This window comes from Mus pahari, chromosome 6, assembly GCF_900095145.1.
Source record: "Mus pahari chromosome 6, PAHARI_EIJ_v1.1, whole genome shotgun sequence".
Classification (NCBI taxonomy): Eukaryota; Metazoa; Chordata; class Mammalia; order Rodentia; family Muridae; genus Mus; species Mus pahari.
The window spans coordinates 1,424,798-1,452,305 of NC_034595.1; the positions used below are offsets into that span (position 1 = coordinate 1,424,798).

Here is a 27,508-nt window from a genome sequence, read left to right on the forward strand (position 1 = left end):
TGGTTCAGCACCATGTGATTCCTTGGCCCTCAGCTGTCTGTCCCTGGCTTTGAAGTTCTGTCTTAGACTCAAGTGAAAGTTCAGCAGAGGCAGCTAAGACAATGGAGACCCAGGGAAAGTTCACGGATGCCAGGCCGTCCCAGGTCAAGGAGGATTTGGAGACTGTGAGCTGTAAAAAACAGATGGTGAACATGAGCAGAGGAAGGGCTTCATCGACGAACAGATTTGCTACCGGAAGTAAAAGGAAACTGTCACATCAGTTCTGTGCTTCAGAGATGAAAGCAAACCAAAAACTCTGAAATGCTGGAAATGATACAGTGAAAGAAACCAGAATTCAAAGGACCCCAGTAGAGCTGAGAAAATGACAGCAGATGAATTAGATTACTGAATCTGAGAGTTAAGACACATTAGAGGCAGCCAGAAGCAAAACTTAGTTACAGAGCACTGACAGCTGGATAACCTGAGGTCACTAGGAGGTAATGTCTCCTGGACATCAGCGAGGGTGGAGGCAGAGATGCCAGAGTGAGAAGAGTAGCAGAGAGGAACTACAGAAACTCGTTCTGGAATTAGGGGTTCCCAAAGAGGAGGTGGTGGTGGTGGTGGTGAGTGAATTCTGGAGTTTGGTTTCTTAAAAACACTGACATATAAGAATGTGGTTTCCTTTTAACCTCAGGTGTGGGACTATGGGGCTGCTTCAGACTGTCTTCAGCAGCTGACTGTGATTTGCCTCGTGCTCTAGCAGAATTGGTGGTTTTGCCAGCTGCGGATAGTTTCTGCGGCTGTGGGACATCTGGAATTCTGGAAACTTTTCAGAGGATGTATAAATGTTAGAGCCTCATGGGCGGTGTGGGTGGTTGTTGGTCATTCAGGGTGTTGGTTGTGATTTGTTTGTTGTGCTCAAAGAAGAAAAAAGAAGAAGGAAATTATTTAGTGATCTCTCTCTCTCTCTCTCTCTCTCTCTCTCTCTCTCTCTCTCATTCTATCATATAGTGATAGAGCATGAAAGAGGGGATGGATGGAGAAAAAAGGGTGGGAAAAAGAAGCCACAAAGTAGCAAAGAGTGGGGAGGGGGGCACTCATAGGGATAAAGGGTGAGAAAAAGAGGACTCCACAAAGTAGCAAAGAGCAGCTGCCGCAGGTAGTGTTGGTGAGGGTTTTTTTTTTTTTTTCCCTGTAACTATGACAATACTTGACAAAAGCAACTTAAGGAAGGAATGGAGGGAGGGAAGGAGGGAGGGAAGAATTATTTTGGTTCATAGTTTACGGAATACAGGGTTCAGTTCACGTGGCAGGGAAGGCAGCTGGTCACATTCATCTGCAGTCAGGAGGCAGTGGCCAGTGCTGATAGTCTGGTGCTCAGCTGGCTTCCCCCTTTTATTCAGTTCAGGGGCACAGTCTATAGACTGGACCCAGTAGTGTTTCCATGGGTCCACCCTCCTCAATTAAACTTCGCAGGATGCTCAGAAGCACGTGCCGGGCAGACACTGAGTATCAACCCTTGCAAGGTCGTAGAGCAAAAGAGAAACAATGAAAGATCTAATGGAAGAAAACTTTCACAGTAGGAAGACTTCAAACAAAAGCTGCCGTTGTGTTTTAGGAAAAGCATATGAATATCGCACAAGTTTATCAGTCATGCTTATTGTCCCTGTGTTCACTACAGCAAGGGAATGGAATCAGCTTAGCTGTCCATCAACAGACAGTGAAAAACTGATGGATAATAAAATACATACTTAATAAATAACATGTGGAAAATAAATAATATATATGAAAGAATACATAAATGGAGAGTGAAAATATACAAATGAAATACTATCCAGCTCTAAAAAATGAAATCACAACATTTTCAGGAAAATGGAAAAGCTTAAAATGTCTATTAAACAAGGCCACACACTCTCAGAAAGACAAAAACATATGGCCTCCCTTCTGTGTGCACATGTATGTAAGCACAGTAAGATATGAGGGTGGGAAACGAGGGGGAGGGGTGGATTTGGGTGATGGTGCAGGTAACAGACACAGGCCAGGAAGGGGTAGAAAGCTGCTTCTCTGGTTTGATCCTTGTCCTGGGGTGTGTACCTGTGTGTGCATGTGTGGGTGTGGGTGTGCATGTGTGGGTGTGGGTGTTGGAATTATAGAATCCAGTATGAACCCACAGCTCCAGACCTGCTCTCACTATTCCGGAGTCCACTGAGATGGTGCCTTTGGGTCTGGATAATCTCTCTCTCTCTCTCTCTCTCTCTCTCTCTCTCTCTCTCTCTCTCTCTGTGTGTGTGTGTTATTTGCAGGTACTTTATAAGAGAGCTTTAATAAAAATTTTAAGGGCTAAATTCTTCAAACAAAAGTGGTAGTCATGTTTTAGAATAAGCATTCAAGTATCAGATATGTGATATTTTCTTTCTTTTGTCACAGATAAAAAATTCTGTAAGTGATTCTATGATAACACAGGACTGGGTTGTTACCAACCAAACAACCAAACCATTGTCATTAAATCTTTATTTTTTTTTGGCAGTTTTTTTTATTAGATATTTTCTTCATTTATATTTCAAATGCTATCACTTTTCCTAGTTTCCTTTCTGAAAGTCCCCTATACCCTTCTCCTGCCCTGCTCCCCAATTCACCCACTCCCACTTCCTGGCCCTGGCATTACCCTGTACTGGGGCATATAATCTTCGCAAGACCAAGGGCCTCCCCTCCCATTGATGGCCAACTAGGCCATCTTCTACTACATAGGCAACTAGAGACACTAAATCTTGATACAATGTCAGGAAAGGTTTGAAGAAGACAGGTGGATAATTTGTCATTCGAAGGAGACAACAGAGGGAAGCTATGACTTATGTAAGGACATAGTAGACAGAAGAGTCACATGACCATCCTGACACCTGCGACTTAGAGATGCGCTCATGCATACCAAGACAGGAATGAGACATCTATGTCACACTCCTTCCTCCCACCGCTTGGGGATCATTGAGAAAGAGAACAGCAGAAAGACTCTAAGAGCCAGAGGTCCAGAAGAACCAGACCAAAACCGTGTCTTTGGACCTGATGGGCCCACTGCATCCAGGGGCTCACAGCTGTCTGCATGAGACCCACATAAGACCAGTCAGTTAGCCAACATCCCAGCTTGGGGAGGAGGAGGGTTCAAGGGTCCCTACCCCTAACTGAGGAGCTATTGGCAGTTAATGGCTTCTGGGCCAGGGAGAATCTGTTTGTGGCCTCTGGTAGGAAATCTTGGACTATTAATGGTTATTACTGCTGTTTTATTTCACCACTTTCTGGTTTGTCTCCTCACCTTGGCTACATATCTGGTATGTATAAGGTTTCTCTCCAGTGGATGGCCCGTACCTATGATCATATGGCAGTGCCAATGGGACTCAATGGGTTTTTTCGAAAACCACCAACAAAAAGAGAAGATGAAGCTGAGATGGGGTGGGGTGGATCTGGGAGGAGTTAAGGGGAAGACTGGGAGCTGGGTCTGATCAGAATACATCGTATGCATGTATGAAACTCTCAGAAAACAATAAATGGTATATTTAAAATTCTAATAAAATATGCACGGGTGCTAAGAGAGACAGAGCGATTCAAAGACGTGGCAGTGGACGCTAGCCGGCTAAGTGAGGATTTGACTGCTAAATCATGGTCACTGCTGTGTACTTTCACAGTAAAAATCAATATGTTAGATAACAGTTGACAAGGAGTATCTACAACGTAAAAAGTAAAATTGGATAACTGCCCCCCAAATCAGAGGTTATGGGAGCAGGGGTCAATGGTGTCATAATGTCCAGAGCTTGCTATCGCTGCTCCTGTATTTCTATATTGGAAATTAGACAAGCAGAGGCTGAGCATTTTAAATTTAACCAAGACTGCAGAACACTTCATTATAGTGGCGAGGAAACGGCATTTATCTGACAGTACAGTGGGCTAAAACCACGATCAAATACAAACGCATCTCTGCAAATGCATTTCACAGGAACCAAGAGCAAAGACCAAGTGTGCAAACCCAAGTAGAAGAGGAATGGTCCTGAGAGCAAACATCGCTAAAGAGAAAAGCAGGCGGAAATAACCTAGAGCAGGGCAGAACAGACAAGATCCAGTAAGGGCCTGGCTTTGCCATTCTTTTTACGAGACAAGGTAAGGTAAGGCTTCGCCAAAAATTTAACTTTTGCTCCCTGCCCCTGCTTTCCTTCCACCAATCAGGACGGCTGTTTTATAAAGCAGATACAGTCTGGGATAGGAAAATGGAAGGAGCCTTTCTAAGAGACAGCTTTCTGGTTCTTAACGATGTAGATGGGGGCGGGGGGGGGAGAAAGGGAGGGGAAAAGAGAGGAGGAGGAGAAGAAGAGGGGGGAGTAGGGAGTGGAAGGGGAAGGGGAAAGACTTCAGATCTTTCTTGGAGCTCAGGTGCTAGGAAGTATGCCCAGGGACCCTGGGTCAGGCCTGAAACAGGCAGACCGGTGCTTCTTGCGCCACCAAATGGCAGCAGGAAGCAAGGGCGGCAGAAAGTGGGCTTTTCCAGCTTCCTGTAGGGTCAGGCCCTGGAGTCATTGCTCATTTCAGAGAAGGCTGTAACCAAAGGTCTAACCGTAGGAACTAAAACGAAAACCTTAAGACTCTCAAAATAAAATGTAGTGACCCTGGATTAGCCAGTGCTCCTTAAAGCTGAGGACCAAAGCAAGCAAATGACAACGCTGACTTCATCAAAATGGAAAGAGTGAAAGACGTCCCAGTCTGCAAGGACTCCTCAGGCCACATCAGGATAGTCCCAGGCTGTGAATGACCACCAAGGTGTTCTCTGGTAGAGTCTGTGATGACTCAAAGTAACAGCCAACCCCTTAGAAGGTCTAAAAATTCCCTCCCAGTCTGCCCCAGCCACAATGGCCTCCGACGCTCTTCTCACACCAGGACTCTCCATGCCAGCGCCTCCACTCAGCTGCTCTGTCTGGGGCTCCCCTCCCTATGACATCCTGAGCTCGAGGCAGCCTGGAAGCCCTTCTCAGCTCACCACACTCAGTACTGTCCAGCCGAGCCCCTGGCCCTACTTGACTAACTTCCGTGGCACTTTCGATCATGTCACATAAGCCGCTAGCCTGATTCTTCCCTAGTCTGTTTTCCTGCATAAGGATTCAGACTCCCCGTGGGTGGGACCAGTCCGTTCTCAGCTGTGTTCCTCTGACTGGAACTGAACGCACTCCATAAATATGTGCTGCATGAGTGCATTGTAAGGTGAATTCAGGAAGACTGGTAGCTGCCATTTCCCAACTTGTACATTGAAGAAAAGAAAATGTGGCTACCAATGTAGAGTCTAAGCAGCCGCCGTTTCCTAGGTTGAAGATCTGCCTGCCTGTACAGAGTACACGTGGGCAGTACATCGATCGACATGGTGAGGAGTACTTGACAGGCATCACACCTTGCCAGCTATGTTCTCATTGAAGGCAAGCATTAGGAGGCAGTACTCAGTGTTAGCGCTATTTGAAGACGTCACTCTAATGTCTAGCGAACACCTCAAGATGATCAGAAAGGGCAAGTGACAGCCTGTGGCCTCAGGTGCTGCTGTTCTAAGCCTTGAGTACTTATGCATATTAGCTGTTTTAATACTCCCTACCCCTGAGGTAATCTGAACATGCCCCCACCTTCAGAGATATGGGAAATTAAATGACATGCAGAAAGTCACCCAGTACCTGGGGAGCGCAGCTAGAGTTAGAAACCTGTTGTCATTCTGCTCTGAACAACTGTGCAGGATGTCACAACGAGGAACTAGGAAGCTAAAGGTGATGTGGTCCAGGGAACCAAGAGCAGGCTCATTCTTGATGTCGATGTTGCTGACGACTACCCAGAAGACTCAAGGGAACTAGGAGAGGAGAAACTTCCAGAAGCAATATGTTCAACACAACCAGTCCTAAGAGATGCATGCAGGGAGATCAATAGCTTTTCTACAAGCCAGTGAGAACTACTTTAAAAATATTTTAGAAAGTAGATCCCATCTCCCAAGGCAGGCCTCAATGTAGGACACACAGAAGCAATCACACCAGCCAAGGGAAAGAACCTACACAAAGAAAACGAGGCTACTTTGCCAGCCAGCAACTAAGTGAGCCAAGAACTCCATGCCTATGAATGTGCACCACGGGCCACAGAGGTGTCATGTCTGCTGAAGAGCAATCGGAGAGTGGCTGGAATTCAGGCAACAGAGCCAAGAGCATTCCGGGAGCCTCACCGCAATCAATTTGGTGAAAATAAAGTTTGTGAGTGAAGAAGAGCGGGCTGTGAATTAGTCATGTTGTAAGTGAGAACCCCTTAAGACCCAGGGTGCCAGGTCCACATTGGTTAGAGCAACAGAACATGCTTCAGTGCAGGACCGCATCAAACTGGTGCAGCCCTACTAGGCGCCACTGGTTCCCTAGCACTCATGGAGCGTAGTCAGTGATATGTGTCAAAATGATAATATTTAGGACACATTGCAGCAAAGGAAACACATTGTTAAAAGTTGATTTTGCCTATTTATTTTCTAACATTTTAAAATGTAGCCACCAGAAAGTTTAAAATCACATCTGTGGTGTGCGCTACATTTATATCCTGCGAAACTGGTCAAAAGCATATAGAAATGTATGTTATTTTCGAAAGGTCAACTTTAGCGTAGGCATTTTAAATGAGTCTGGAAAAGATCTAGTCATTAAATGCTGAAAGAATAATTGAGTGTCTGGGAGCAGGAGAAAAAGGATTTGATGCTTCAGACACTTACTTATTTATTTTAGCCGAAATTCAAGATAAGGTGGAACACAACAGTGGATGCAATAGAAGAAAACAGACATAGTTATAAGAGTCCCAGTGATGAGGGGGCTTTGAGCACAGCGTTAAAGGTGAGGAGCGTTAAAGGTGAGGAGCATGGCTCTGATAAATCCAGCCACATAAAATATCAAATCCCACTCCTCAAGTCACAAAACCAAGGTTCAAGGACACATGAAAACATGAGCAAGTACCTCCCACAAACGCGAGAAGGGAGGGTGGCGCGGTATAAAGCAGGCTCCCCAACCTGGGACAGGAGGATGGTCCAGTCAGAAAAAGTGCCAATCACATGAGCCGCCAAACTCACAAAAGGAAAATTAGAAACAAGAGGAGCCTTAGGAAAGAGATTCAATCTCAATAGTAATCAAAGCAATGCAAATTAAAACAGCCATTGCCAAGGGTGAGAGAATGCGCGTCGAGGCGCTGGAGCTCATTGGCGTGATCTTCTCGGAGGACAGTTTGGCAACACACACAAAAGGTTCAAAATGCACGAGTGCTATTTCTAGGAACCATCCCTGGAAGATAATCAGAGATGCGCAGACAGAAGCTCCAATAAGAGTCCATTGTATCTCTGTGTATAATCAGCCCTCCGCGTTCTGCATCGGGGCCTCGCCTCGCTTGAGTAAGTGATAGCGCACCCAGCGAGCCAGTGAGCGAGAGAGCAGCAGGGGCTTTTGAACAGGGACCGGATGAAGGCGGTGGCAGGAAATCCAGATCTGCCTCGTTCCAACATATCTCGGAATGACAAATAAAAATTCTGAAGAAAAATAAAGCATTAACAGCCCTGGAAGCACTTCAGCAGGCAGGATACTTGCAGAATAAAGGAAGGAAGCAGAGAGGATGAGACTGGAAAATAATCCTGAAGTATGTACCAGGGGACAGACAGCTACTGGTCACCAGGGTGCTGACTTGGGACTATGCTCCTCCAGGCTGAGCACACAGGAAGAGTACATTGCTCCTGGCAGCAGAATTCTTCACACTTGCTAGGAAAACCATCACGACCAAACTTGATGCTAACACTGGTTTCTGCCCTCCCGAGGTGGTTCGTGTGGAGAGGACTTGGTCCTCTGTGTGGCTGTGGTGGGAAGTGATCAGACCTTGAGACATAAGGCCTGGCGGGAAGTAATTCCGTCCTGGAAGGTGTTCCTTTCAGAAGGAAGAGATGCAGTCCTCAAGAGAGGGCTGAATAGCCATGACTGGCCCCTCAAGTCTGCAGTGAAGCTCTCGGAGGACTATAGCTGATGTTGGTGCCACACCACTGACCCTCCAGAATGACGAGTTGGGCAAACAAATTTTCTTTATAATACACTGGGTCACGGGTGTTTTATAATAGCAATAGGAAAATGGACTAACATATTGGGTTATGGTTGACTTTTTATTTTCCTTTTTTCCCCCTTTGCTATTTTCTCAACTTGCTGCATCAAGAACCTTATCAACATGACAGAAAATAATTAATATTTTAAAAGAAATACACGTGAAGAGTCACTGTAGCCTTATAACTTCTCTTCTTCATGACTACAGGGCTTCTTGGCTTCAGGTGTTTGTCCTCCTCAGCCTCCAGGACTGTGACCACCTCACTCTCTTCTAAAACAACCTTCTGTGGCTCCCTATAGCTGACAGGAAGCTTGGCTTCCTCACAGCTGGTTCTCCCAACCAAATATTCACTATTTCCTGAAAGCTCTATCCAACATCTCCATTCCATTCCTTTCGCACAGGCCCCGGGGCTCCTCAAGCCCAGCAGATGGGCCTTGGGGGAGAACTCACAGCCAGAGTGTACCAGAATAGCTGTGGAGAACCTACACACATGCTGCTTGTCAGCCCAGAGGCCTGTCTGAAGTAAGGCATGCTGGGAGCAGGGTGAGAGCAGGTGTGGTGGGGCATGCTGGTCTCTAAGATCTGGGAACTGGGGGGTAATAAAATGGCATGCTGAAACGGCATGTCAAGAGTTCTGAGAGTCTGGAAGGGAGCGCCAAGAGATGGGCTGCTCGGCACACACAGCTCCCCACTTGCTTCTGGGGTGAAGTGGGAATAAAGAATGCTTGCCAAAGGCCCTCCCCCCAGGCTCTTCTCAGCCAAGGGGCAGACAGAGCCTGAAGATCCCATAAACACCTACTAAGTCTTGCCTGTCAAACCCGGGCAAGGACACTCACCCTTCCCTTGGTAAGTCCTTTCTAAACTGTGTCACTGTTCTGGGTGATAGAATGGAGTCACTTGTACACAGTAGGTACTCAGAAAGTGGCCATAGGTGACAAGGTAGTGTGTCCTCCTTCTCCTCAGGGCTGATGCAGTAGCTGCTTCCCAGGGCCAGAGTGGCATCTTGGGAACTTGGCTGGGATGCAGGAGGCACAGGAGGAGTCCCTGAGAGAGCTTAGAGGGCAGTAAGGGTCGCCCAGAGACTGTCTCAAAGGCAGCACACTCCCTTCCTCACCTGTGGTCTGGAATCCTTGTGGCCCTTGCCTGACTGACCCTCACACGGCTACCCCACCTCTGTGAGCAGGGACTAGTTGGCCCTTTCTTTCCAGTTTAGAGCAGAGGGTCTTGAGGTCCTGGAGGAGTGTTAGGGAGGACTGTCTGCCAGATCTAGGGGCTTTCCTCACCATGGGTGTCAGCCACATCCCCGAGTCCTGGAGTGGAGGAGGGCAGCCACACACCAGCTGTGCCTGGGCAGGTACTTTAAGGCAAGCCAAGGCATCCAACACAGAGAGACTTCACTCCAGACAGGCATTGAGGGCTGGTCGTTTTGAGGGGCACGGCTCTTCCCAGGTGTGGACTCTCACGGTGAGGGGAAGGGTACCACAGAGAACCCACTAGAGGGTGACATCCATGAGGTACATTAACAAGAAACTAATTCCACACGAAGCCCTGCATTCACCCCAGCGGGGTCATAGCAGAGTCTGAAGGTCTGAGGTCCCTCCTACTGGATACTCTATCCTCTAAATTAGGCTCCGGGGAAAAGCCACTGACAGACCCCTGTCCCAATCTTCCATCAGCAGTTCACCAGGTGTGCCCGTCCCCAGCAGTGTTCTCGCCACACCCAGGCAACAATCTCACGTTTTCTAGTGTATACACTGTGAATACAGCACTACTGGGCTTCAGACACCACAGCTTCCACTCAGACCACACTCTAGAGAATACTGAGCCTCTGTCCTCCAGCATGCCCAAGAGGCTGTGGCAAAAGCCACCCTGGTGTGGGCAGGCCATTAGAGTTGACCCTGGTAGGTGTCTCACAGGACTCGTTCCCTTGAGAGCCAGAGCTGGGGGCATAGAGTAGATGCATGCCTGGGCTGCAGCCATGTCAGTCAAACGTCTCAGTTCCTCAGCTGAGAGTTAGAGTATGGGGCACTAGGTCATTAGAATCTAACTCGTTCAAGGTCTCCTCCTTCCTCCCAATATACTGGCAAGTACTGCCGATGTGCTGGGTAAGCGGTGGTGGTTAGGGTAGGAGATCAAAGGTTCTCAGTGCTACTGGGCTATTTGATGCTCACTACCACACAAAGGTTGCCAGCTTCTCCAAGTCCTAACTTAGATTGTCACTGGGCCCTGTATGTGACGTCTGGTGTGAAGCCCAGTGATACGACTGATGCTTCCGGTCCTGTACCACGCTTGGGGGAATCCCTGCAGTAGGGCATAGGGCTGCCCCATCCTGAAGGTAGAGGACTCAAGTGTCAACCACCCAGATGCTGGCTACATCCTTTCTCAATGCTCACTACTGACGTCATCATCCAGGAACACGCCATGGCAAACTCCTGGTTGTTGCTAGTTCCAGTGGCTGGCTCAGAATTTTCACTGAGATGTCCCCATCACCGAAATGGTTCCCATCTGCAAACAGTGTCATATTCACAAAAAGCCATCAACAAATGACAGCATACCTTGTTTGAGTTCTGTGGGAATCTGAGATACTGGCTTCTCCCAGCTTCTCAATGGCCCTGGTAGCTTGGGCAGAAGGCAGGGTTGGTACACACATGGAGGGTGGGGCTGGCATTCCTATCTCCCAACCTCATCTCACCATTCCTGGCACAGCCACCAGAAGGAAGTGTTAGCCACCCCAAATCTGACTTACTGAGAACAAATCCTTGAGAGGTGCCCCCATGGAACCTACACAAGCCAGCAGGCACACACAGAGATGGGCCGTGGAGATAGAGTGGCCACTGGTGAGGGGGCCATGAGGTGGGCAGTTATTATCTTATTCTGCATCATGCTAAGAGCCCATGCAGAGAAAGGTGATCTCAGAGGACTGAGCATACACATCCTACAGGAGGGGGAGTGAGGACAGGTGGGGAGGGTGTGTCTGCCAGGGCAGGGGTCTCTCAAAAGACCCTTTGAGGGACTTTTAAGTTATGTGACCCATGCTATGGGGCCAGTTCCTGCTAAATGAGAAGGAAAGGCTTGCGGTTCTCACAAAGGTGGCCTGTGGCTTCGGAGCATGGGGTGGGTCCTTCTGTCCTCGGCTGCTGACTTTGTTCCAGGATGCGCTCCAGAAGAGCAAGCCGCACTTCAGAGGGGCTCGCCATCCCTGTGGTGGAGCAGATGGCCGCTTGGCCCTGGGAAAGGTTCCTAAAGGGCTCAGGAGGGCCCAAAAGGGCAGGGGCTTTGAAGAGGAAACCAGCACAGATGGCTACATCCTTGTCACAGGCAGATCAAGACCCATGATGAGTCCTGCCACTTGAAGAAGGATCTTTGGTATGGAAAGGTCACCCTTGATGGTGAGATGCCACCGTGCATCTCTCAGAATGGCCAACCCAGAGCACTGACAGCGTCAAACGCCAGCAAAGCCGTGGAGTCAGAGCAGTGCTTCTTGTAGCTGGCAGGATGTACTGTGGGGAGTCTGGAGGCAGTTTCCCATAGAGCTCAACACGACCCTACCTTGTGACCGGGCAACCAACTCTCTGGGCTTTACTCAATGGCATTGAAAATATTATGCCCACACAAAAATCCACACATGAGTGGTTATGACTGAATTGCTCCTTACTGCCTAAACTTGGAAGCAACCAACATGTCCTTCAGTAACGAGTGGGTAAATTGTGGTATATCCAGACAAAGGCTACCAAACCAAGAGAAGACACGGGAGAGCAGAATGCATGTTAGCACAGTGACATTATGTTTTAGGGCAGTGAGAGTGATGATTTGGAATGAACAAGGTACTGGGTTCAATGCCTAGCACTGCAGGGAAAAACAGTATGTTCAGACCAAAGACGTATGCTTATGCAGGCCTGCCTAAACACAGAGGGTACGCTACTGGCTTGAACCCTAACAGAGTCTCTGGGCTTTGGGTGAACATGAATCAAGGTCAGATCCTCAGGTATGGTGACGTTACCCTGTGGAGGGGCTGTGGTAGAGGCTGGGCAAGAGGCTGTGTCCCTGAGAGGGGCAGCTCCAGGCTTGTGGACACCCCTCCCCCAGTTAAATACTCTGAGGCACTTCCAAGTCAACAGCTCCAGCTTGTTTGTCTCGCAGAGAGAAATGGACTCAGAGCGAGTGATTTGTCAGAAGTGGCTTTGCTGGTCACTTGTGTCCCGTGGAGATGATGGGCTAATAGTCACAAGGGGCTGGCAGTAGGGCTAAGGACAGGGGCACGTGTGAGAGCCAGGAGGGATGGTGCAGGAGGGTGCAGGACTGCAGAACTGACAGAGACACTGGCGGTGTGCGGCCGTCTAGCTGGAACATTACAGCCCAGCAAAGCTGCTGAAAGTGGAGAATCCGGTTTAGGGAACCTAAGACTTATAAATACTTTAAAAAACATGTATGTGTAGCATCCCAGCACTTGGATGGAAGAGGCCACAGCTACACGGTGAGACCCTATGTCCCCAAACCAACCAAACCAACAGACCAAAACAAAACGGGGGAGGGCAGACAGCTTAGTCAGTAAAGAACTTTCTGTACAAGCCTGAGGACCTGGGTTCAGGTCCCCAGCACCAATGTAGAACGTCCCTCTGCAGGGAGACAGAAACAAGTGCATCCCTGGGCTTGCTGCTAGCCAACCAGCTGAATCTGTAAGCTCTGGCTTCAATGAGAGACCCTGTCTCAAAAACACAAGGTGGAGAATGAGGAATGAGGAAGACAGCTGACATTGACCTCTGACTTCCATATGCATACATGTGCACACACATATACATGAACACAGACAGATGGATGGACAGACAGATGGACAGACAGACACAGACACACACACAGACACACACATAGACACACACACACACACACACACACACATCATGGGAGCAGGGGGGAGGGGGAGCAAAAACTCTCCTAATAATTGCAAGAAATAAGAACCTGTATAGGAAGCCTGATAGGTGATAACCCCAGGACCATGTCCACAAACACTAGGTCTGACACACTGTGTGGCCACATTGTCATTCTTTGTGTGGATAGATATATGTTCCCAGAGCTTGTCTCCCGATTTCCTCTGGTAGTGAATGACTACTGGGTGGGCACTACCATATGGGGATTGGATCTTTCAATTTCACCTTTGCTGTCTAAACCTCTGTCTCCCAGAGCGACATCTGCGCTTACACAGGGGAAACCCGATGCTGTAAACTGAAGCAAGCATGTGGTGCTGCAGCATAGCTTGAAAAGCCAGGCTTACGGATGAGTCTGCCTGGTACTGAGTCATTCCTTTTCCGGCTGTACAGTCTCTAATCCGGAGAGGGCATGGCTGCAGTGCACTTGGTCTTTCTAGCCACAAATCCTTCATTTGTCTGAGCCAGATCCAGAGCTGCCTGAGGCCACTGGGCATCAGCTTTGACTCATGGGGACTGTTGTGTAGCTATTTCCTCAAAGATTAAACATTTCATCTTAGAGGAAATCTTCTTAGGATACAGGATATTCTATGGGGAGGTGGAACATTTCATCCTTTGCAGAAACTCTTTGAGATCAGAAAGCAAACATCGTAAACGCTTCAGGACTTGCTGGGTCCCCTCCCTGCCCAGGCTTATACAAGAATGAGGACTTCTGGGAAGTGACCAGCACACCTGCCTAGAAGAGGCTCAAGCCTGGAAAAGGCCCTGACCCTTAAGCTGTCTGCAGGCTGTGCAGTGCGCTCCAGGTTTCCAGCCTTCTCGAGCTGTCTGCCATGCTGTATTAGGCTCTGGTGGTTGCAGCTGCCTTTGAGTATTTCTGCTCCCTATAACCTCATAAGTAACTGAGGACACTCACTGGATCAACAGTTGGGCATTAGTGGTATCCTCAGTTCGTCATGAGTTTCCTCTCTGGGATAAGTAGATTCAAATCTCCCAGATATAGTGCCACATAGTAGGCTTGCAGGAGCAGTTGGTGCCATGGCTGGGATGGCCTCCAGCCTCTGCCTGGTCCATAGAACCAGTATCACAGTGATGAACTCTGGGATTATACCCCTTCCTCCAATCTCAGGCTGGCTTTCCCTTTAGGTCCTTCCCAGTGCACCTATCTGGAGCAGAAGTGCTTAACACTGCTAACTGGTTCCTGGAAAGGAATCCAGTTCCCCCTGTACTCCAGAGAAGCTGTTAGCCCCTGGCTAGGGCCTAGCAGCTGCACTCCAGTGGTACAGCCCAGACACCTGGCGAGGATGCCAAGGTCCTCAGGGCAGAGAGGAGTCAGCTGGGCTGAGTGCTTTAATCAAGGAGGGTCCTTGACAGCAATGCCATCAAGCCACATCCTGTGTTCTGGAGGCTTCCCACTGAGATGCCGAGACCACGACAGACAGTCCTGACAGAGCTGTGTGGAGACGTTTGATACGGCACCAAACTACCAGCACCTGATTCCTGGGAGGACAGTGTCACTAGGGAGGACCACGTCAAAGAAAAAATAATGACCAGGAGCTGAGGCGCAAGGCACAGCCCTCTGCCAACCTAAGTTTCCTCATCTGCAATATGGGAGTCATCACCTCACCCTATAGGGCAGGATCCCTAGGAGGGAGGGACATGGCCAATAATATGATGAGGGCAGAGGAAGGCAGCGTGAGGGAGCGAGAGCTTAGGGAGGAGCTTCAGAGCACTTGATGGGACAGCCAGGCTGATCTTTTGCAAGCTTTAGACTGGCGGTTCTCAACCTGTGGCTCTTGACCCCTTGGGGAATCAAATGACCCTTTCACAGGGGTCATCTAAGACCATCAGAAAACACAGATATTTACATTGTGATTCATAACAACAGCAAAATTACAGTTACAAAATAGCAACAAAAATAATTTTATGGTGGGGGTCGCCACAACGTGAAGAACTGCGTTAAAGGGTCACAGCATTAGGAAGGTTCAGAACCACTGCTTTAGACCAAGCTCCGTGAGTTTCAGATCTCGGAGGCACTCTACCAGCAGTTCCCACGTGACTCTAGGAAGTCATGCCTGTGAAAGAATTGATGTCTGAAGCAGCGGTTAGTACTTTGAAATTCATTTCTCCTCTCTCTTTAATTTAAATTTCTTTCTTTCTTCTTATTTTTTTCTTTTCAGAGGCAGGGTCTCATGTATCCCAGGCAAGCTTTGATTTTGCTGTGTAGTAGAGAATGGCTTTACCCTTCTGGTGGCCTTGGCTCCATCTTCCTGGTACTGAGTCACAAGTGTGCATCACCTGGTTTATGCGGTTCTGGGGTGCAATCCAGGGCTTCTCATGCACGCTAAGCAGGCACTGTCCCACTGAGCCACGCCCCCACTCCAGTCCTGGCATGAACCATCTTTTGTCACCTTGGGGATACTTTGAAACCTGGAATGTTGCCCCTTCCCTGCTGTGGGTCTCAGTTTCCCCTTCTACATAATAAAGAGATTAGGAGCTGCATCTCTAAGGCACCCCTGAATCACTGCAGGGTTTCTCACTCACTGGGAGCCCTGTCATTGCTCTATAAAGGAGTCTGCCAGCAAGAGCCGCTTGGCAGAGAATGGTTCCCACTGGAGGTCAAGGTCCCTTTGGTCCTCACAGAGGGCCTTGCCTGGGAACGCGCATGCCTGGCTCAGATCACCTCCAAACACATCCAGCTCCTTTCTGTGCGGGGCTTTACCGGTCACAGTGCCAGTTCACACACGCACAGGGAGGTATCGGGGGTGGGGGTGGCTCTCCTTATTTTACTTCCGGGAATTGGAACCACAGCTCAGAGCAGCGAGGGGGCCTTTCTAGGTTCTCACAGGCAACTGCTGAGTAGAGAAAGAGATCTGTGGACCGGGCCGGCCGGCCGGCAGCAGAAGCCAAGCTGGCGACACCCAGCCCCGTCCCTTTCAAACACTGCTAGAGCCCAGGACACAGCACCTCTCGGCTGCTCACCCACTTGCCTCATCCAACTCTTGGGTGTAACCCTCCCTGACCCATGGCCCACAGGATGCTTCTAAGCCTCCCTGTGATTGGATCGGAAGGAGATTCCAAGTGGGAAGAGGAAAGGAGGTGAGGAGATGTTAGAAAAAGAAAATGGGCGAGGTGCCCAGATCAGAATCTTCTAGCATTCTGAAAGTAGACCAGCCGTTCTGGAAGTTAGTTCTTTTCATTTTTAATAGCCTATAACTTTACTTTTAGAAATATATTGACAACACGCACACCTAGGCCCAAGAGGAGGCTGTGAGGCACAAGGTTGTGAACATCCCCCATCCCTAGTGTGCACACACACTACAGTTCCATGTGTGTGCGCATGCACCCTTACTAAACGGGTCCAATCAAGGTCTCTGGGACCCACTGCAGAGCAAATAAAAAGCAAAACTTCCATTTCATATATGGTATGAAGTCACTGAGGCTTAAATGGACCTGTTGAGAAGCGTTCTAGATGGATGAATGCTATAGCAAACACCCCTGGGGGGGGGAGTCAGAGTGGGGGGTTAGGAGTAGAGAGAGCAGAGGAAGGGGGAGAGACAAGAGAGGATGAGCGCGGGGGGGGGGGACAGACTAAGGGGAGAGTTTGGGAGAGGAAGATGGTGAAGGAAGGAGGGGCGGGGAGGTCATTGGAGCTAGATAAAGCGACACACGTATGTAAATGGCATAGTAGACAATCCCACTCAAAACTCGGGCTGGGAGTACCTCGGAGAAGCGCTGCACGTCCTGCGTGAGCGTGCCCACGCGCCGCCAGCGGAAGTGCTTCAGCAGCTTCAGGATAGCCGGGTTCACCGCGTTGTCTGAGGGCACCGTCCGGAAGAAATATGGGTACTTCTTCTTATCCGCAAGAACAGGCGTGGTGGCGGCGAAGGAAAGCTGAGGAAACGAGAGAGGACACTTTTTTTATGGGAGCCATGCACACGGTCTTTATAGGCAGGCAATTCTCTCTTGGCACAAGTCGTTTCGTTTATTTTAATTATGTGAATTGTGTGTGTGTCTTTGCATAGGTGCACATATGGGTGCAAGTGCCCGAGGAGGCCAGAAGAGGGCGTCGGATGCTCGGGAGCTGGAGTTATAGGCAGATGTGAGCTGGGAACCAAACTCTGGTCCTCTGCAAGGGCAGTCTTAAAGAGAACTTGGAAAGAATGTAAGGTAAAGAGAAAGGATAGGATGGGCAGTGAACTGCACCTCCCCAAAGGAATGGAATCGTCAATACTGTGATCTGTTTCATTCCAGAACTTTTTCTGTGATCAGTGTTTTTATCACATTGTTCTCTGCACACAAATGATTGGTTTCCCGTATAAGCAAGGGACCTTCCAGTCTGAAATTCTTTGTTGCATTTTATTATTAGCATCATCGTCTAGCATATAAACACATAAGCGTTTCTGGGGACGTTAAAATTGTTTAACTTGCCATGTTGTCTGCTCCGAGTTAGTTGTCATTCTCACATGGGCATCTTGGTGCGTAGTGTTTGCCTTCTATATTTGAGAATATTTCTACAAGACAGTCTGTGGGGTAAATGCTTTCAGGTAATGACCTGGACGCTTGGCACAACCGGTGGAATGCTTGCCTGACATCTGTGAAGCTGTGGCTCAAATCAATGCAATGCATAAATGGCAGTAAGCCTGTTAGATGGAGGTGGAGGATCTAAAGTTCAAGGTTATCCTCAGCTACATAATGACTCTGAGACCAGCCTGGGCTACCTGAGATTCTGTCTCAAAAAATAAAATAAAATAAAGGCTGCAAGCCTTTAATATCTTCATATTTAAATAATTTAAAAAGATTCCATCCACTTTGCATATATGCTAGTCAGAGATAATTAAAGGTCCAATCTCACCACAATCTTGTCAGCAGGGAAGATGCACCAGTTTTCTATGTAATTTTATAATGAGCTATCACAGAAGTGGGATCTGTTACATTCATGGTTACATATACTGTTGGGTGGTTCCTAAGGAGTGAGTCCTATTTTAGGAAGTGCTTTTGCATGCCTTCATCTATGAGTAAGATGCTGGTCCTTTTAAATTGATTTTAAAGGAGGCATTTAAAATGCATAGCCTTCACACTCAGGCTACCATGGCTGCTGCAAGCCTCATGTTGTTTGTCCTTACACATGGTATTTTAATTTACACCCGGCAGTCAATCTGTCCATCCTTCCCTGTATTATTTCTTTGTTTTCTTTTAAGTGCCAGTAAGTTGTTAAATTGGATTTTAATTATCTGTCCAGCTTGAATGTCACCACTCCCTAAGGCTCCCTCTGATCTCTGCTCTCCCCCCTCAGCCCCGTCCTCAGAAGGAAGCAGCAACCTTTTTGATCCTTGCAGGGAGATGGGGGGGGGGCACTTCTCCTTTGCATTATCTCCAGGGGACAGAGGCTGTGCCTCCTCCAAGGTCTGAGAGCAATCGGTAGTTCCTCCCTAGATGGAGATAGCCCTTAACCGTTGTCTCTTAGCCTTCTTTGTCTGTCTGTAAAAGAAGCCATCTTCTATATCAAGGAAGTGATTGAGGCCCCTAATTTTCCGTTTACTAATAGTTTGTGCTTGGTCTTTTGCTGTCACACGTGGTCTCTCATCACATGGAGATGGGCTTGGGGCAGGGAGATGGTTCAGTGAATAGAGGTGCTTGCCACCAAGCTGGCCGAAGCTCCATCCCTAGGGTCCACATGCTACAAGAAGACATGTGCCTGCACACACATGCACACACACACGCAAACAACACACACATGCATGCAAACACATGTGCATGCATACACAAATTTCATAAAAGTTTTTTAAAGGAAAAAAATTTTGAGCCATAGTTTCATCTACTTTTTCAGATTTTTGTGTGCTATTTAGAAAAGACTCTTCTACTCGGAGAGAATTTCTGTATGGATGCTCCCTCCCGCCCTCCCTCCCTCCCTTCTTGTTTTATTTATTCTTTGATAGAGAGAGGGAAGGCTGAAGCCAGCTTGCCTGCCGCTGATACCTTCCTCTGCACCTTCATGTGCTGTAGCAGTAGCACCTGTTCTAATCTATGTGAGCTCAGTCCAGTGCACCAAGGGACAACAGCCCTGGGCTGTGATATAAAGTCTTTACTGCTGCCTTCCCCAGCTCTCCAGGGTTCCAGGGCAGGTGGTGAAGGTCTGTCCTTCTGATGGTCTGGATCAGAGAGCACATGGCTACTCCCTAAGGCCTCTGGATGTCCTACATCCACTCTGCAGCACCCATGGACCCTATCCTTTGGAGCTGATTATGCAATAACCAAATGGTCTCTATGTGGAGTTAGATAGCCCTTCTAAGGTCTCTCTGGTGGTTTAAATAGGAATGGCCACAATAGGCTCGTAGATTTGAAGGCTTGGTCACCAGGGAGTAGCATTATTAGGAGGCGTGGCCTTGATGGAGTTGAAGGAAGTGTGTCACTGGGGTTGGGCTTTGAGGTTTCAGAAGCTCAAGCCAGGCCCTGAGGCTCTGTCTCCTCCTGCTGCCTGCTGATCTGGATGTAGATCTCTCAGCCACCTCTCCAGCACCATGTCTGCCTGCACGCTGCCATGTTACCCGTCACGATGACAAGGAACTACACCTCCAAACTGTAAGGCACTGCTATAAATGCTTTCCTTTATAAAAGTTGTCACGGTCATGGTGTCACTTTACCACAATAGAAACCCTAACTAAGTCAGTCCCAAAGATGCTCCTAGATTGGTAAGGATAATGACTATATGACTATTTAAAACTTTGTAGGGATGCTCAGAGCCAGAGGGAAGAACCCACATGGAATGGGATTCCAGCTGGACACATGGAAGCATCCTCATTCTTTGGGCTGACCACACTGAAAGCCTGGCATCGGAAGCAGTGAGACTCTCTGTATTGGGAGATACACACACAGAGGCTGAACGAAGCAGCGAGGACCAAGGAGACACGCAGTCCACAGACCCTTCCGAACACCACAGGGAAGATTTGCAATGCACACAAATACATACATTTTTTTTCCTCTGAAAACAAAACAAAACAAAACAAGAGTCCATGGCTTTATCACATTCACAAAGAGCACCCTACAATCCAAACGAGATCCGCACACCTGCTTGCCAGTGGCACAAGAAACAGCAGCTGTGTCCAGTCTCGTCCAATGTAGGGCTCGGAGCTTTTCTCTTAAGATTAGAACGACATGCTAAGCCTCCTCCTCTCACCAGCTAAGAAGCTATCAGAAAAACCTGCAAGTGACTATCTGAGGCCTGGGGCATTACATATGCCCACCGCATCCCCGAGATGCTTGGCTACTACACTTTGGGAAATGCCAGTTTTCTGATGTGATCTTGCTGATGCTTTCCCATTAGTGTCCCATTAGTTCCAGGTCCACAATTAATTGTTGCTCGAACAATCTCCTATGTTTGCCCTGTAGGTAATTACAGTGGTTACTGTTCAGTGAATAAATGGTCCATGGTGTTGACAATGGGCTCGGAGTGCAATATGCGCCCCAGGTCTAAATCATGTTGGGTGCAAAATATTAACTGGCGATGACATTTTCTGCACCATTTGAGATAATACATACTTTGATTAGATTGCTTTACCATTTCTTGGGCTTTAGTCTCCTAATACCTTTTTCCATAAGAAGGCTGTAGGTGTCTCATAGTCCCACAGAATTTTAGAACTGAGCAAGTCTGAGAAACCACCTTTGCGATTCTTTATCCTGGCTGTGCACTGAGCAACTTGGTTCAAACCGACAAAATCAGACTTTCTGAGCAGAGGCTTGGCTTAGCAGTAGCAGTATTTAAAACGTGGCAGGGTTGGGAGGTAGGAGGGTGCTGTAGAGATGGCTCAGCGGTTAAGAGCACTTGTTGCTCTTGTAGCGGGATAGGATTCCCAGTACCTATACAGCGGCTCACACCCATCTGTAACACCAGTTCCAGAGTTCTGATGCCCTCTTCTGACCTCCACAGGTACTGCACACATGTGGTGCACATACCTACATGCTGGCAAAACACCCACACACATAACATTTAAAAATAAATAAATAAATAAATAAATAAACCTTAAAAAAATAACTGGAAAGAGGCTGCCCAGAGAGGGCTGAGAACCCCTGATAGGTCCCATACCCTGGTCAAGAATAAGCAGATTTTTTGCAGAAATGGTACAATCCTGAGACATCCATCAAAGCCAAGGAAAGATGGAAGCAGAACTCGAACTCAAGTCTAAAGGACTCTCTTGGCTTGATGCTGCCTATGTGTTCCTGGGGGACCTCCAGGCCTTCCCCTGCACCTGGCGATACTGGGGTTTCTGGCATTAGCACCCTGACTTGAAGGCCTACACTTCTGGGCCCCCTGCCTTATTTCACACAGCCAAATTAGTTTCTGAACAGTCGGTGATGGAGGCTTCCAACAAATCCCAAACCACAGAGTGATTGAGGAGAGGACTTAAAATTTTAACTTATGGTTTGTTTCATCTAGTTTTGCTGCAACTGTTTTGAGCATTTGGCCAGTACCGTACCTGCTTTGGGAGCCTGTGGAAATCTGGTTTGGTGGCCTTTTACAGAGTCAACTTTTGTAAAAGTTCCACAGAGGCAGGGAAAATGATTCAATCTTAGATGTAAGCTGCGGAATTCTTTATTAGCCTACGAATGCATAATAGATACAACCGCCTAATTACATTACCATTGTGAGCTTCGTGCCTTTGTTTACTTCATCTATCAAAGGCAGAGAGGCCGTTACACATCCCGCTTTTGTCTCTGAGCAGCTCGTGTGTTTCAGCAGGTTTGGCTCTGCTGCCTTTGAATTTATGTTGTTTTGAGCATAAACGTTCATCACAATTGTGTCTTTATTTTTCAACCATGCGTATCCTTGCCTAGTGTGAACAGCAGGTACTTAATAGATATTCACGGACTGCACCAAGAACTGAAATATTTATGAAGGCAAAATAAACCTCTGTCATTTACTGCTCCTTGCGCTGAATCTTGCTTGATAGCAATAACGTTACCCTTATTAACTTATGGTCATGTTTGCCCATCATAGCTTTGAGCTCCTTTTATTTATACTCTACCAAGATTATTATATCTATCTATGTATATCACATAGACAGGCAGACAGACAGACAGACAGACAGACAGACAGATGCTTCCGGGAGGCACCACGCGGCTAGAGGTACAAACATATACACTTATTACTGTAATAAGCACTTGATCATACATTTCTTGTCTCATTGCCTCTCATACTCTTTTTATGTTCCATTTCATTTTCTGGCCTTCCATTTAGAGTACAGCTTTGTTTTCATTGCTTTTCTGGTTGTATGTATTTACCTTGCTCCAGGCATCAGCCTGAAGGAGCACCTCTTGATATCCTGAAGAAAGGAAGAGGTTGTAAACTTGCTGACCTGGCTTAGCTCTCTGCTGCCTTGACACATGGCTAAACAGCTGGGTAGAGAACTCTTGGCCAACAACTTCTCTTTGAAAGTGCAGAATGAGGCAGAGAAGGAAACTGGAGCAAACCCGATCACTCCTCGCTTGAGGGTGCCTGGCTTTCTTTGCCTGTGGGTCTGAAAGATCGTTTTTCTTTGTTCTTGGAACTTAAACACTGCCAGCAAAGATCTGGGTGTGGCATTCTCAGTTTGGTGTGGGATATAAGAAAGTCTTCAATTGATACATTTAAGTCTTCAAAACATGCAAATATAAAATAAGTATACTATATTTTAAATATTTAATATTGTATATAGTCTTTGTATACCATATTCTATGATATATTATATGTGTTATATACATCTGTATATGTATATAGCATATATGTCACACCTAGTCATCTGAACCATCTTTTTATTCTCTAAATCCGTACCTGTTCTATTTTCTCTTGTGGTTACAGTTCTTGGTCCTTGTCCTCGGTGTGGTGGAAGAACTTCTCATTTTATTCTATCTGTATTTTGTTTGTGATACAGGATAACACTGGCCTTGAACTCCTGATCCTCTTGCCCCAGCCTCCCATGTGCTGAGTGACTTAACCTGTAGTCTTATTATAGGATCTGTGCATATTAACTTTTACTATTTTCTGGTAATACAGCTGTATCATCCTTGCCTCAGCCTCTGGTGTCCACTGACCTGCTTCCTGGCAGAGTCTGAGCCTCTAACTCTCCACTTGCCAGCCGATGAGCACAGAGAGTACTAACCGTGCCCACCGTGTACTTGTGATCCTGGGGATCAGCTGGGATCACTTGGCACAGACAGCTGGGGACACTGTAGTGTCCACACTTGCATCATATTGTAGGATCTGGACAGGAACAGCATGGTGGTGCAGTCTGAGGCCTTGTCTTTGCTCTGGCTTCATGGTGGCTACTCTGTGGCACACAACTGTGTAAACTGAAGTCTCGATGCTGAGATTCTAGGGGGATCTGCCATTGTTCACAGAGAGACATACATACACAAATTCATACATACAGACACATACAAAAGTACACACAGGCACACATATATACATACACAAACACACACACAATCACACCCACACAGAGAGGCATAAATATATATACATACACAAATACAAACAGTCAGACACATATACATACACACACACACACACACACACACACGAGAGAGAGAGAGAGAGAGAGAGAGAGAGAGAGAGAGAAACAGACAGACAGACAGACATACTGGTGTCAGGGTTTGTTGCCTTTCTGGACATTAGAAAGCATCTAGATTAAGCAAATCCTAAACTTGCCTCATAAAGTAACAATTGCCTTGATCAGCAGGTGTTTCCTCTCTTCCCTGGGATCTGAGTCAGAGACCCCCTCAGTTACATGATCAGGAAATTGGAACATGGTTTCTCTACCTCAAGCGGCCCATCACGGAGTAACTAAATGGCTTTTCCCCTTCTGAATTCAAACAGATAATAAATACCTAGAAAAGTGATGGAGAGAGGGTACTGCATTCTGGGAAGTGGGATTTTTATGGCCTAGGAAAAAACAATCCTTATAGCAGTGCATGATGGGAACTTAACATCCTGTGTTGATCCAGGTAAAAAATAAATAGACATCAAATGAATTGCCAGGACCCCACGTGCTGTCTCTCCTCATGAGCCGAGTCTGGAGAGCACGGCCCTGCTTCAGAAGTAGCAGGGATTTTCCAAATGGTGATGCTGTGCCCATGTAGCATAAACCACACAAGGTCAGGAAGCAAGATGTGGAGCTGGTCTGATGATATTTTTGGTTCTTTTTCTGCAGCCCAGTGTAGAGCCTTGAGCCTTGAGCAGAGGTAGGCGACCACCTAGGGCTTGCCCCTCCCCAGAGATGTGATTGAACGTGGCAGAGATAAGATGCTCTAGGACTACTTAGAGGGGAGTTTATCTCTCAGCTACAGACGCTTCCACGGAGGGTGTGGATCGTTCTGGTAAATTCTGGGGCGTACACACCTAACTACCGGAGTGACACGTGAAGGAGGCTGGGAGTGTTCTCTCCAGTGGGAGCTGTCTGGCAGTAGAATGCCTCTTGAGAGTTTAGGGACTGCGAGTGGAGCTGGTCACTGCTTCAGCAGTGAGGACCCCTGAATGGAGGCAGAAGTGGAGAGTGACAAAGCCTCAAGCACTCTAAGAAACCAGAAGACTGGCGCTCTCCATCCCAGAGGCCAGAAGGGCGAATCACCAACCTGAGAACTGCCGCCTTTCTCATCTCTGAAAGGATGAGCTGGACCAGAGATTTCAAAGGTTCCTGGCAGCCAAAGAAAATGATGAAGGACCTTGTGGTTTGGAGGGGGAGAGTGTTTTGTTCTGTTTTTAAACCTGATTTAGTTAGACAGTTGCCTTGCACCTAACTCCTCTGTGGATAAATACGTCGTCCAACCTCACTATCTTTATTAGATTCCAAGCCACTGACAAATTCTGGTCTGAATGCAATTCCTTTTTTACCTGGTCTGGGGCACCTGTACTGAGCTCTTCTGCAGACGTAAACCATCTCTAGGGGTTGGGGTTAGCAGGGGTGGCCACAGTTGCTAAGAGCTTGGGAGGCAACTTGGGCCAGGTGGGAGGGGAGGCACGATGGAAGCTTGCTCTTTTCTCTGCGAGGTTTAATCTTTTGCTGTGGGTTTGCTGCCTGTGCCTGTAATTAAATGAGGGAGGTGTTTGTCATCCTGGGTCCCTTTCGGCCAAGCTGAATGCAGCACAACTTTCTCAGGAAGCTTCTGACAAACCAGTGTTTGTGGCCGGTGCCAGGACGCATACAAAGACACGGGGCGTGCGCACTGGGGACTCAGGGCCACTTAGGGGCTGTGCCAGGCCGCGGCTGCCCTCGAGCCCCGGGCCAAGGCTGTTTGGAAACTAAGTGCTTCAATTTCAATGTCATCAAGATTCGTGTGGTACAGAGTGGCTGCAAAGTGTCCCCGAGTTAATGAGGGAGAATGAATGTCTGGCATGCTGTTGCATTCTGCTTGAGGCCAGGTTCCCACAGAGGCCTTTGGGGGTACTATGCACGTGTGTCGGAAGCTGCCTGGGCTAGAGCCACCTGGGGAGCCACATTCCTCCTGCCTGCTAATGGGGTTGTCTTTTCATCAATAAAAAACACCCAACAATTCAACATATGCCTCTCACCTTTGTAGCTGGTCCTCCCTATGCCCCACCCCACCCTGTGGGAACTCAGAACAATTAGAAAGGGAGGCAGGAGAGGCGCTGTTGTCCTTGTTTCCTCTGGGAGAAACTGGCTTGAGTACTGGACTGCGTGAGAGAGTAGTAAGGCTGGGCGTTGCATTCAGATGCTTTGACTCCTTTGACGGAGAAGGCACTCAGGAAGGACTGGGGGTGTGGGGGTGTGAGCATTCTCACTGAGAGTGCACAGCAACCCGGGGAGGCAGCTGCGAGTGCCCACTGAAGCCTTTGGATGAGGAGACTGAGTTCACAGAGGTTACGTCGCTTCATGTGGTCACTCAGCACGCAGAGCAGGGGGAGACTCCACAGCTCCCACAGTCCCCCCTCACAGACTACTGTGCTATGTCCTGTGACCTAAAAACTTTCCCAAATACATTCCCTTCTTCATGGTTGTTGTGTGTTCATGTGTGTGTGCACATATGCATGGGCATGCGAACACATGTGCCTGGTCCTGTGGGAAGGCCAGAGGCCTCAAGCATGTTTCCTGATTATTTTCTTCATTGTATGAGACAAGGTTTCTCACTGAACATGGAGCTACTGACTCAGTGGGACTGGCTGGTCAAGGACCCAGCTGTCTCCCTCCACCTCTGACACTTGGGTCATAGACATGGGCTTGGCGTGGCTTACATACAGGCACATGGATTGAACTCAGATCCTCATCCCATGTATGACCAGCTTTTCTTTTTTCTTTTTTGGTTTTTTGATACAGGGTTTCTCTGTGTAGCCCTGGCTGTCCTAGAACTCACTCTGTAGACCAGGCTGGCCTCGAACTCAGAAATCCGCCTGCCTCTACCTCCCAAGTGCTGGGATTAAAGGTGTGTGCCACCACCGCATGGCTGTATGACCAGCTCTTGTCTGACTGGATGATCTCTCCACACTCTCTTCAGTCTAATTTTGATCTTCAAAAATTTCACAGTCTAGGTGGAACTGACTCAGAGCCTCTGGTTTTATAGATGGCAAAACAGAAGCTGGGAGAGTTAACTTGACTTGGACACAGTCACATGCCGCCCGGGGCAGGGGCTGGGCCAGGGCTCAGTAGTTTTGTTCTTAGAATGTAGCTCTTCCTCTTGCGTACCAGGATGCTTTGCAGGGAGGCCTGTGCATGGCCAGTGAGGACTCACCCTCACTGGGCAGTTTAAAGAAGGGATGCGATTTCCTTAGAAAATATGGTGCAGCACCAATGCGTTGTGAATGTTTCAATTCAATGTCAAGAAACAAACATTTTATACGTATTTTTTTTCTGGAATTGAACCTAGGGCTTCATACATGATAGGCAACTACTCTACCCTGAGTTATCTCCTTAGTGCTCCATTGTCTCTGTAAAGATTCTCAAGGGGCTCCATGGAAACCTCCAAACCACCCAGGCTGTTTCCTCTCTCCAAACTGATGGTGAGGCCTTATTACTGAAGACACCACCTATAAAACCCATGACCACAGAAGAGTCGAGCTGGTGCCCGCCTAAGCCTTCCCCCTACTGACTGGTGTCCATGATACTGGAAGGGACTCTGCAGTCTACTGAGGAGCAAGGTAAGCGTTAACCCAGCCATGAGCCCTTCCATCTGCGATGTGACCTGCAAGATCACTGGTGTAACAGTGACACAAAGCTTGTAGGTGTAACCAACCGGCATCTGACTGGATCCAAGGCCCAGGCCAGGATCCTTAGGGGAAATCTAAATATCACTGTTCTGTTAATGGAATGTGGCAATAAAATGATTTCTAACAATGTCCTGTTCTATCAAACTCCTAGATCAATGTCTTACTCAGCCATTATAAGAGACGTAGCCCCATTACTAGGTAATACCCGAGGCCTACAATGTAGCGAGAGTGAGAGACCTTGGAGCACTCTGTTCTAGAGGGGATGTCTCCATCCAGTCTCTCCCCGCAGGGCTCAGGGGACCCC

The 27,508-nt window shown here is 47.9% G+C and overlaps 1 protein-coding gene across 1 annotated transcript in view; it reads right to left on the minus strand.

Moving 5' to 3' along the window:
- Gabbr2 (gamma-aminobutyric acid type B receptor subunit 2) overlaps window positions 1-27,508 on the minus strand; it is a 336,248-nt gene that overhangs the window by 169,464 nt on the left and 139,276 nt on the right. The window contains exon 3 of the mRNA XM_021200029.2: window positions 16,734-16,904. Coding sequence (XP_021055688.1) covers window positions 16,734-16,904 — 171 coding nt within the window. The remainder of the gene's footprint in view (window positions 1-16,733; window positions 16,905-27,508) is intronic.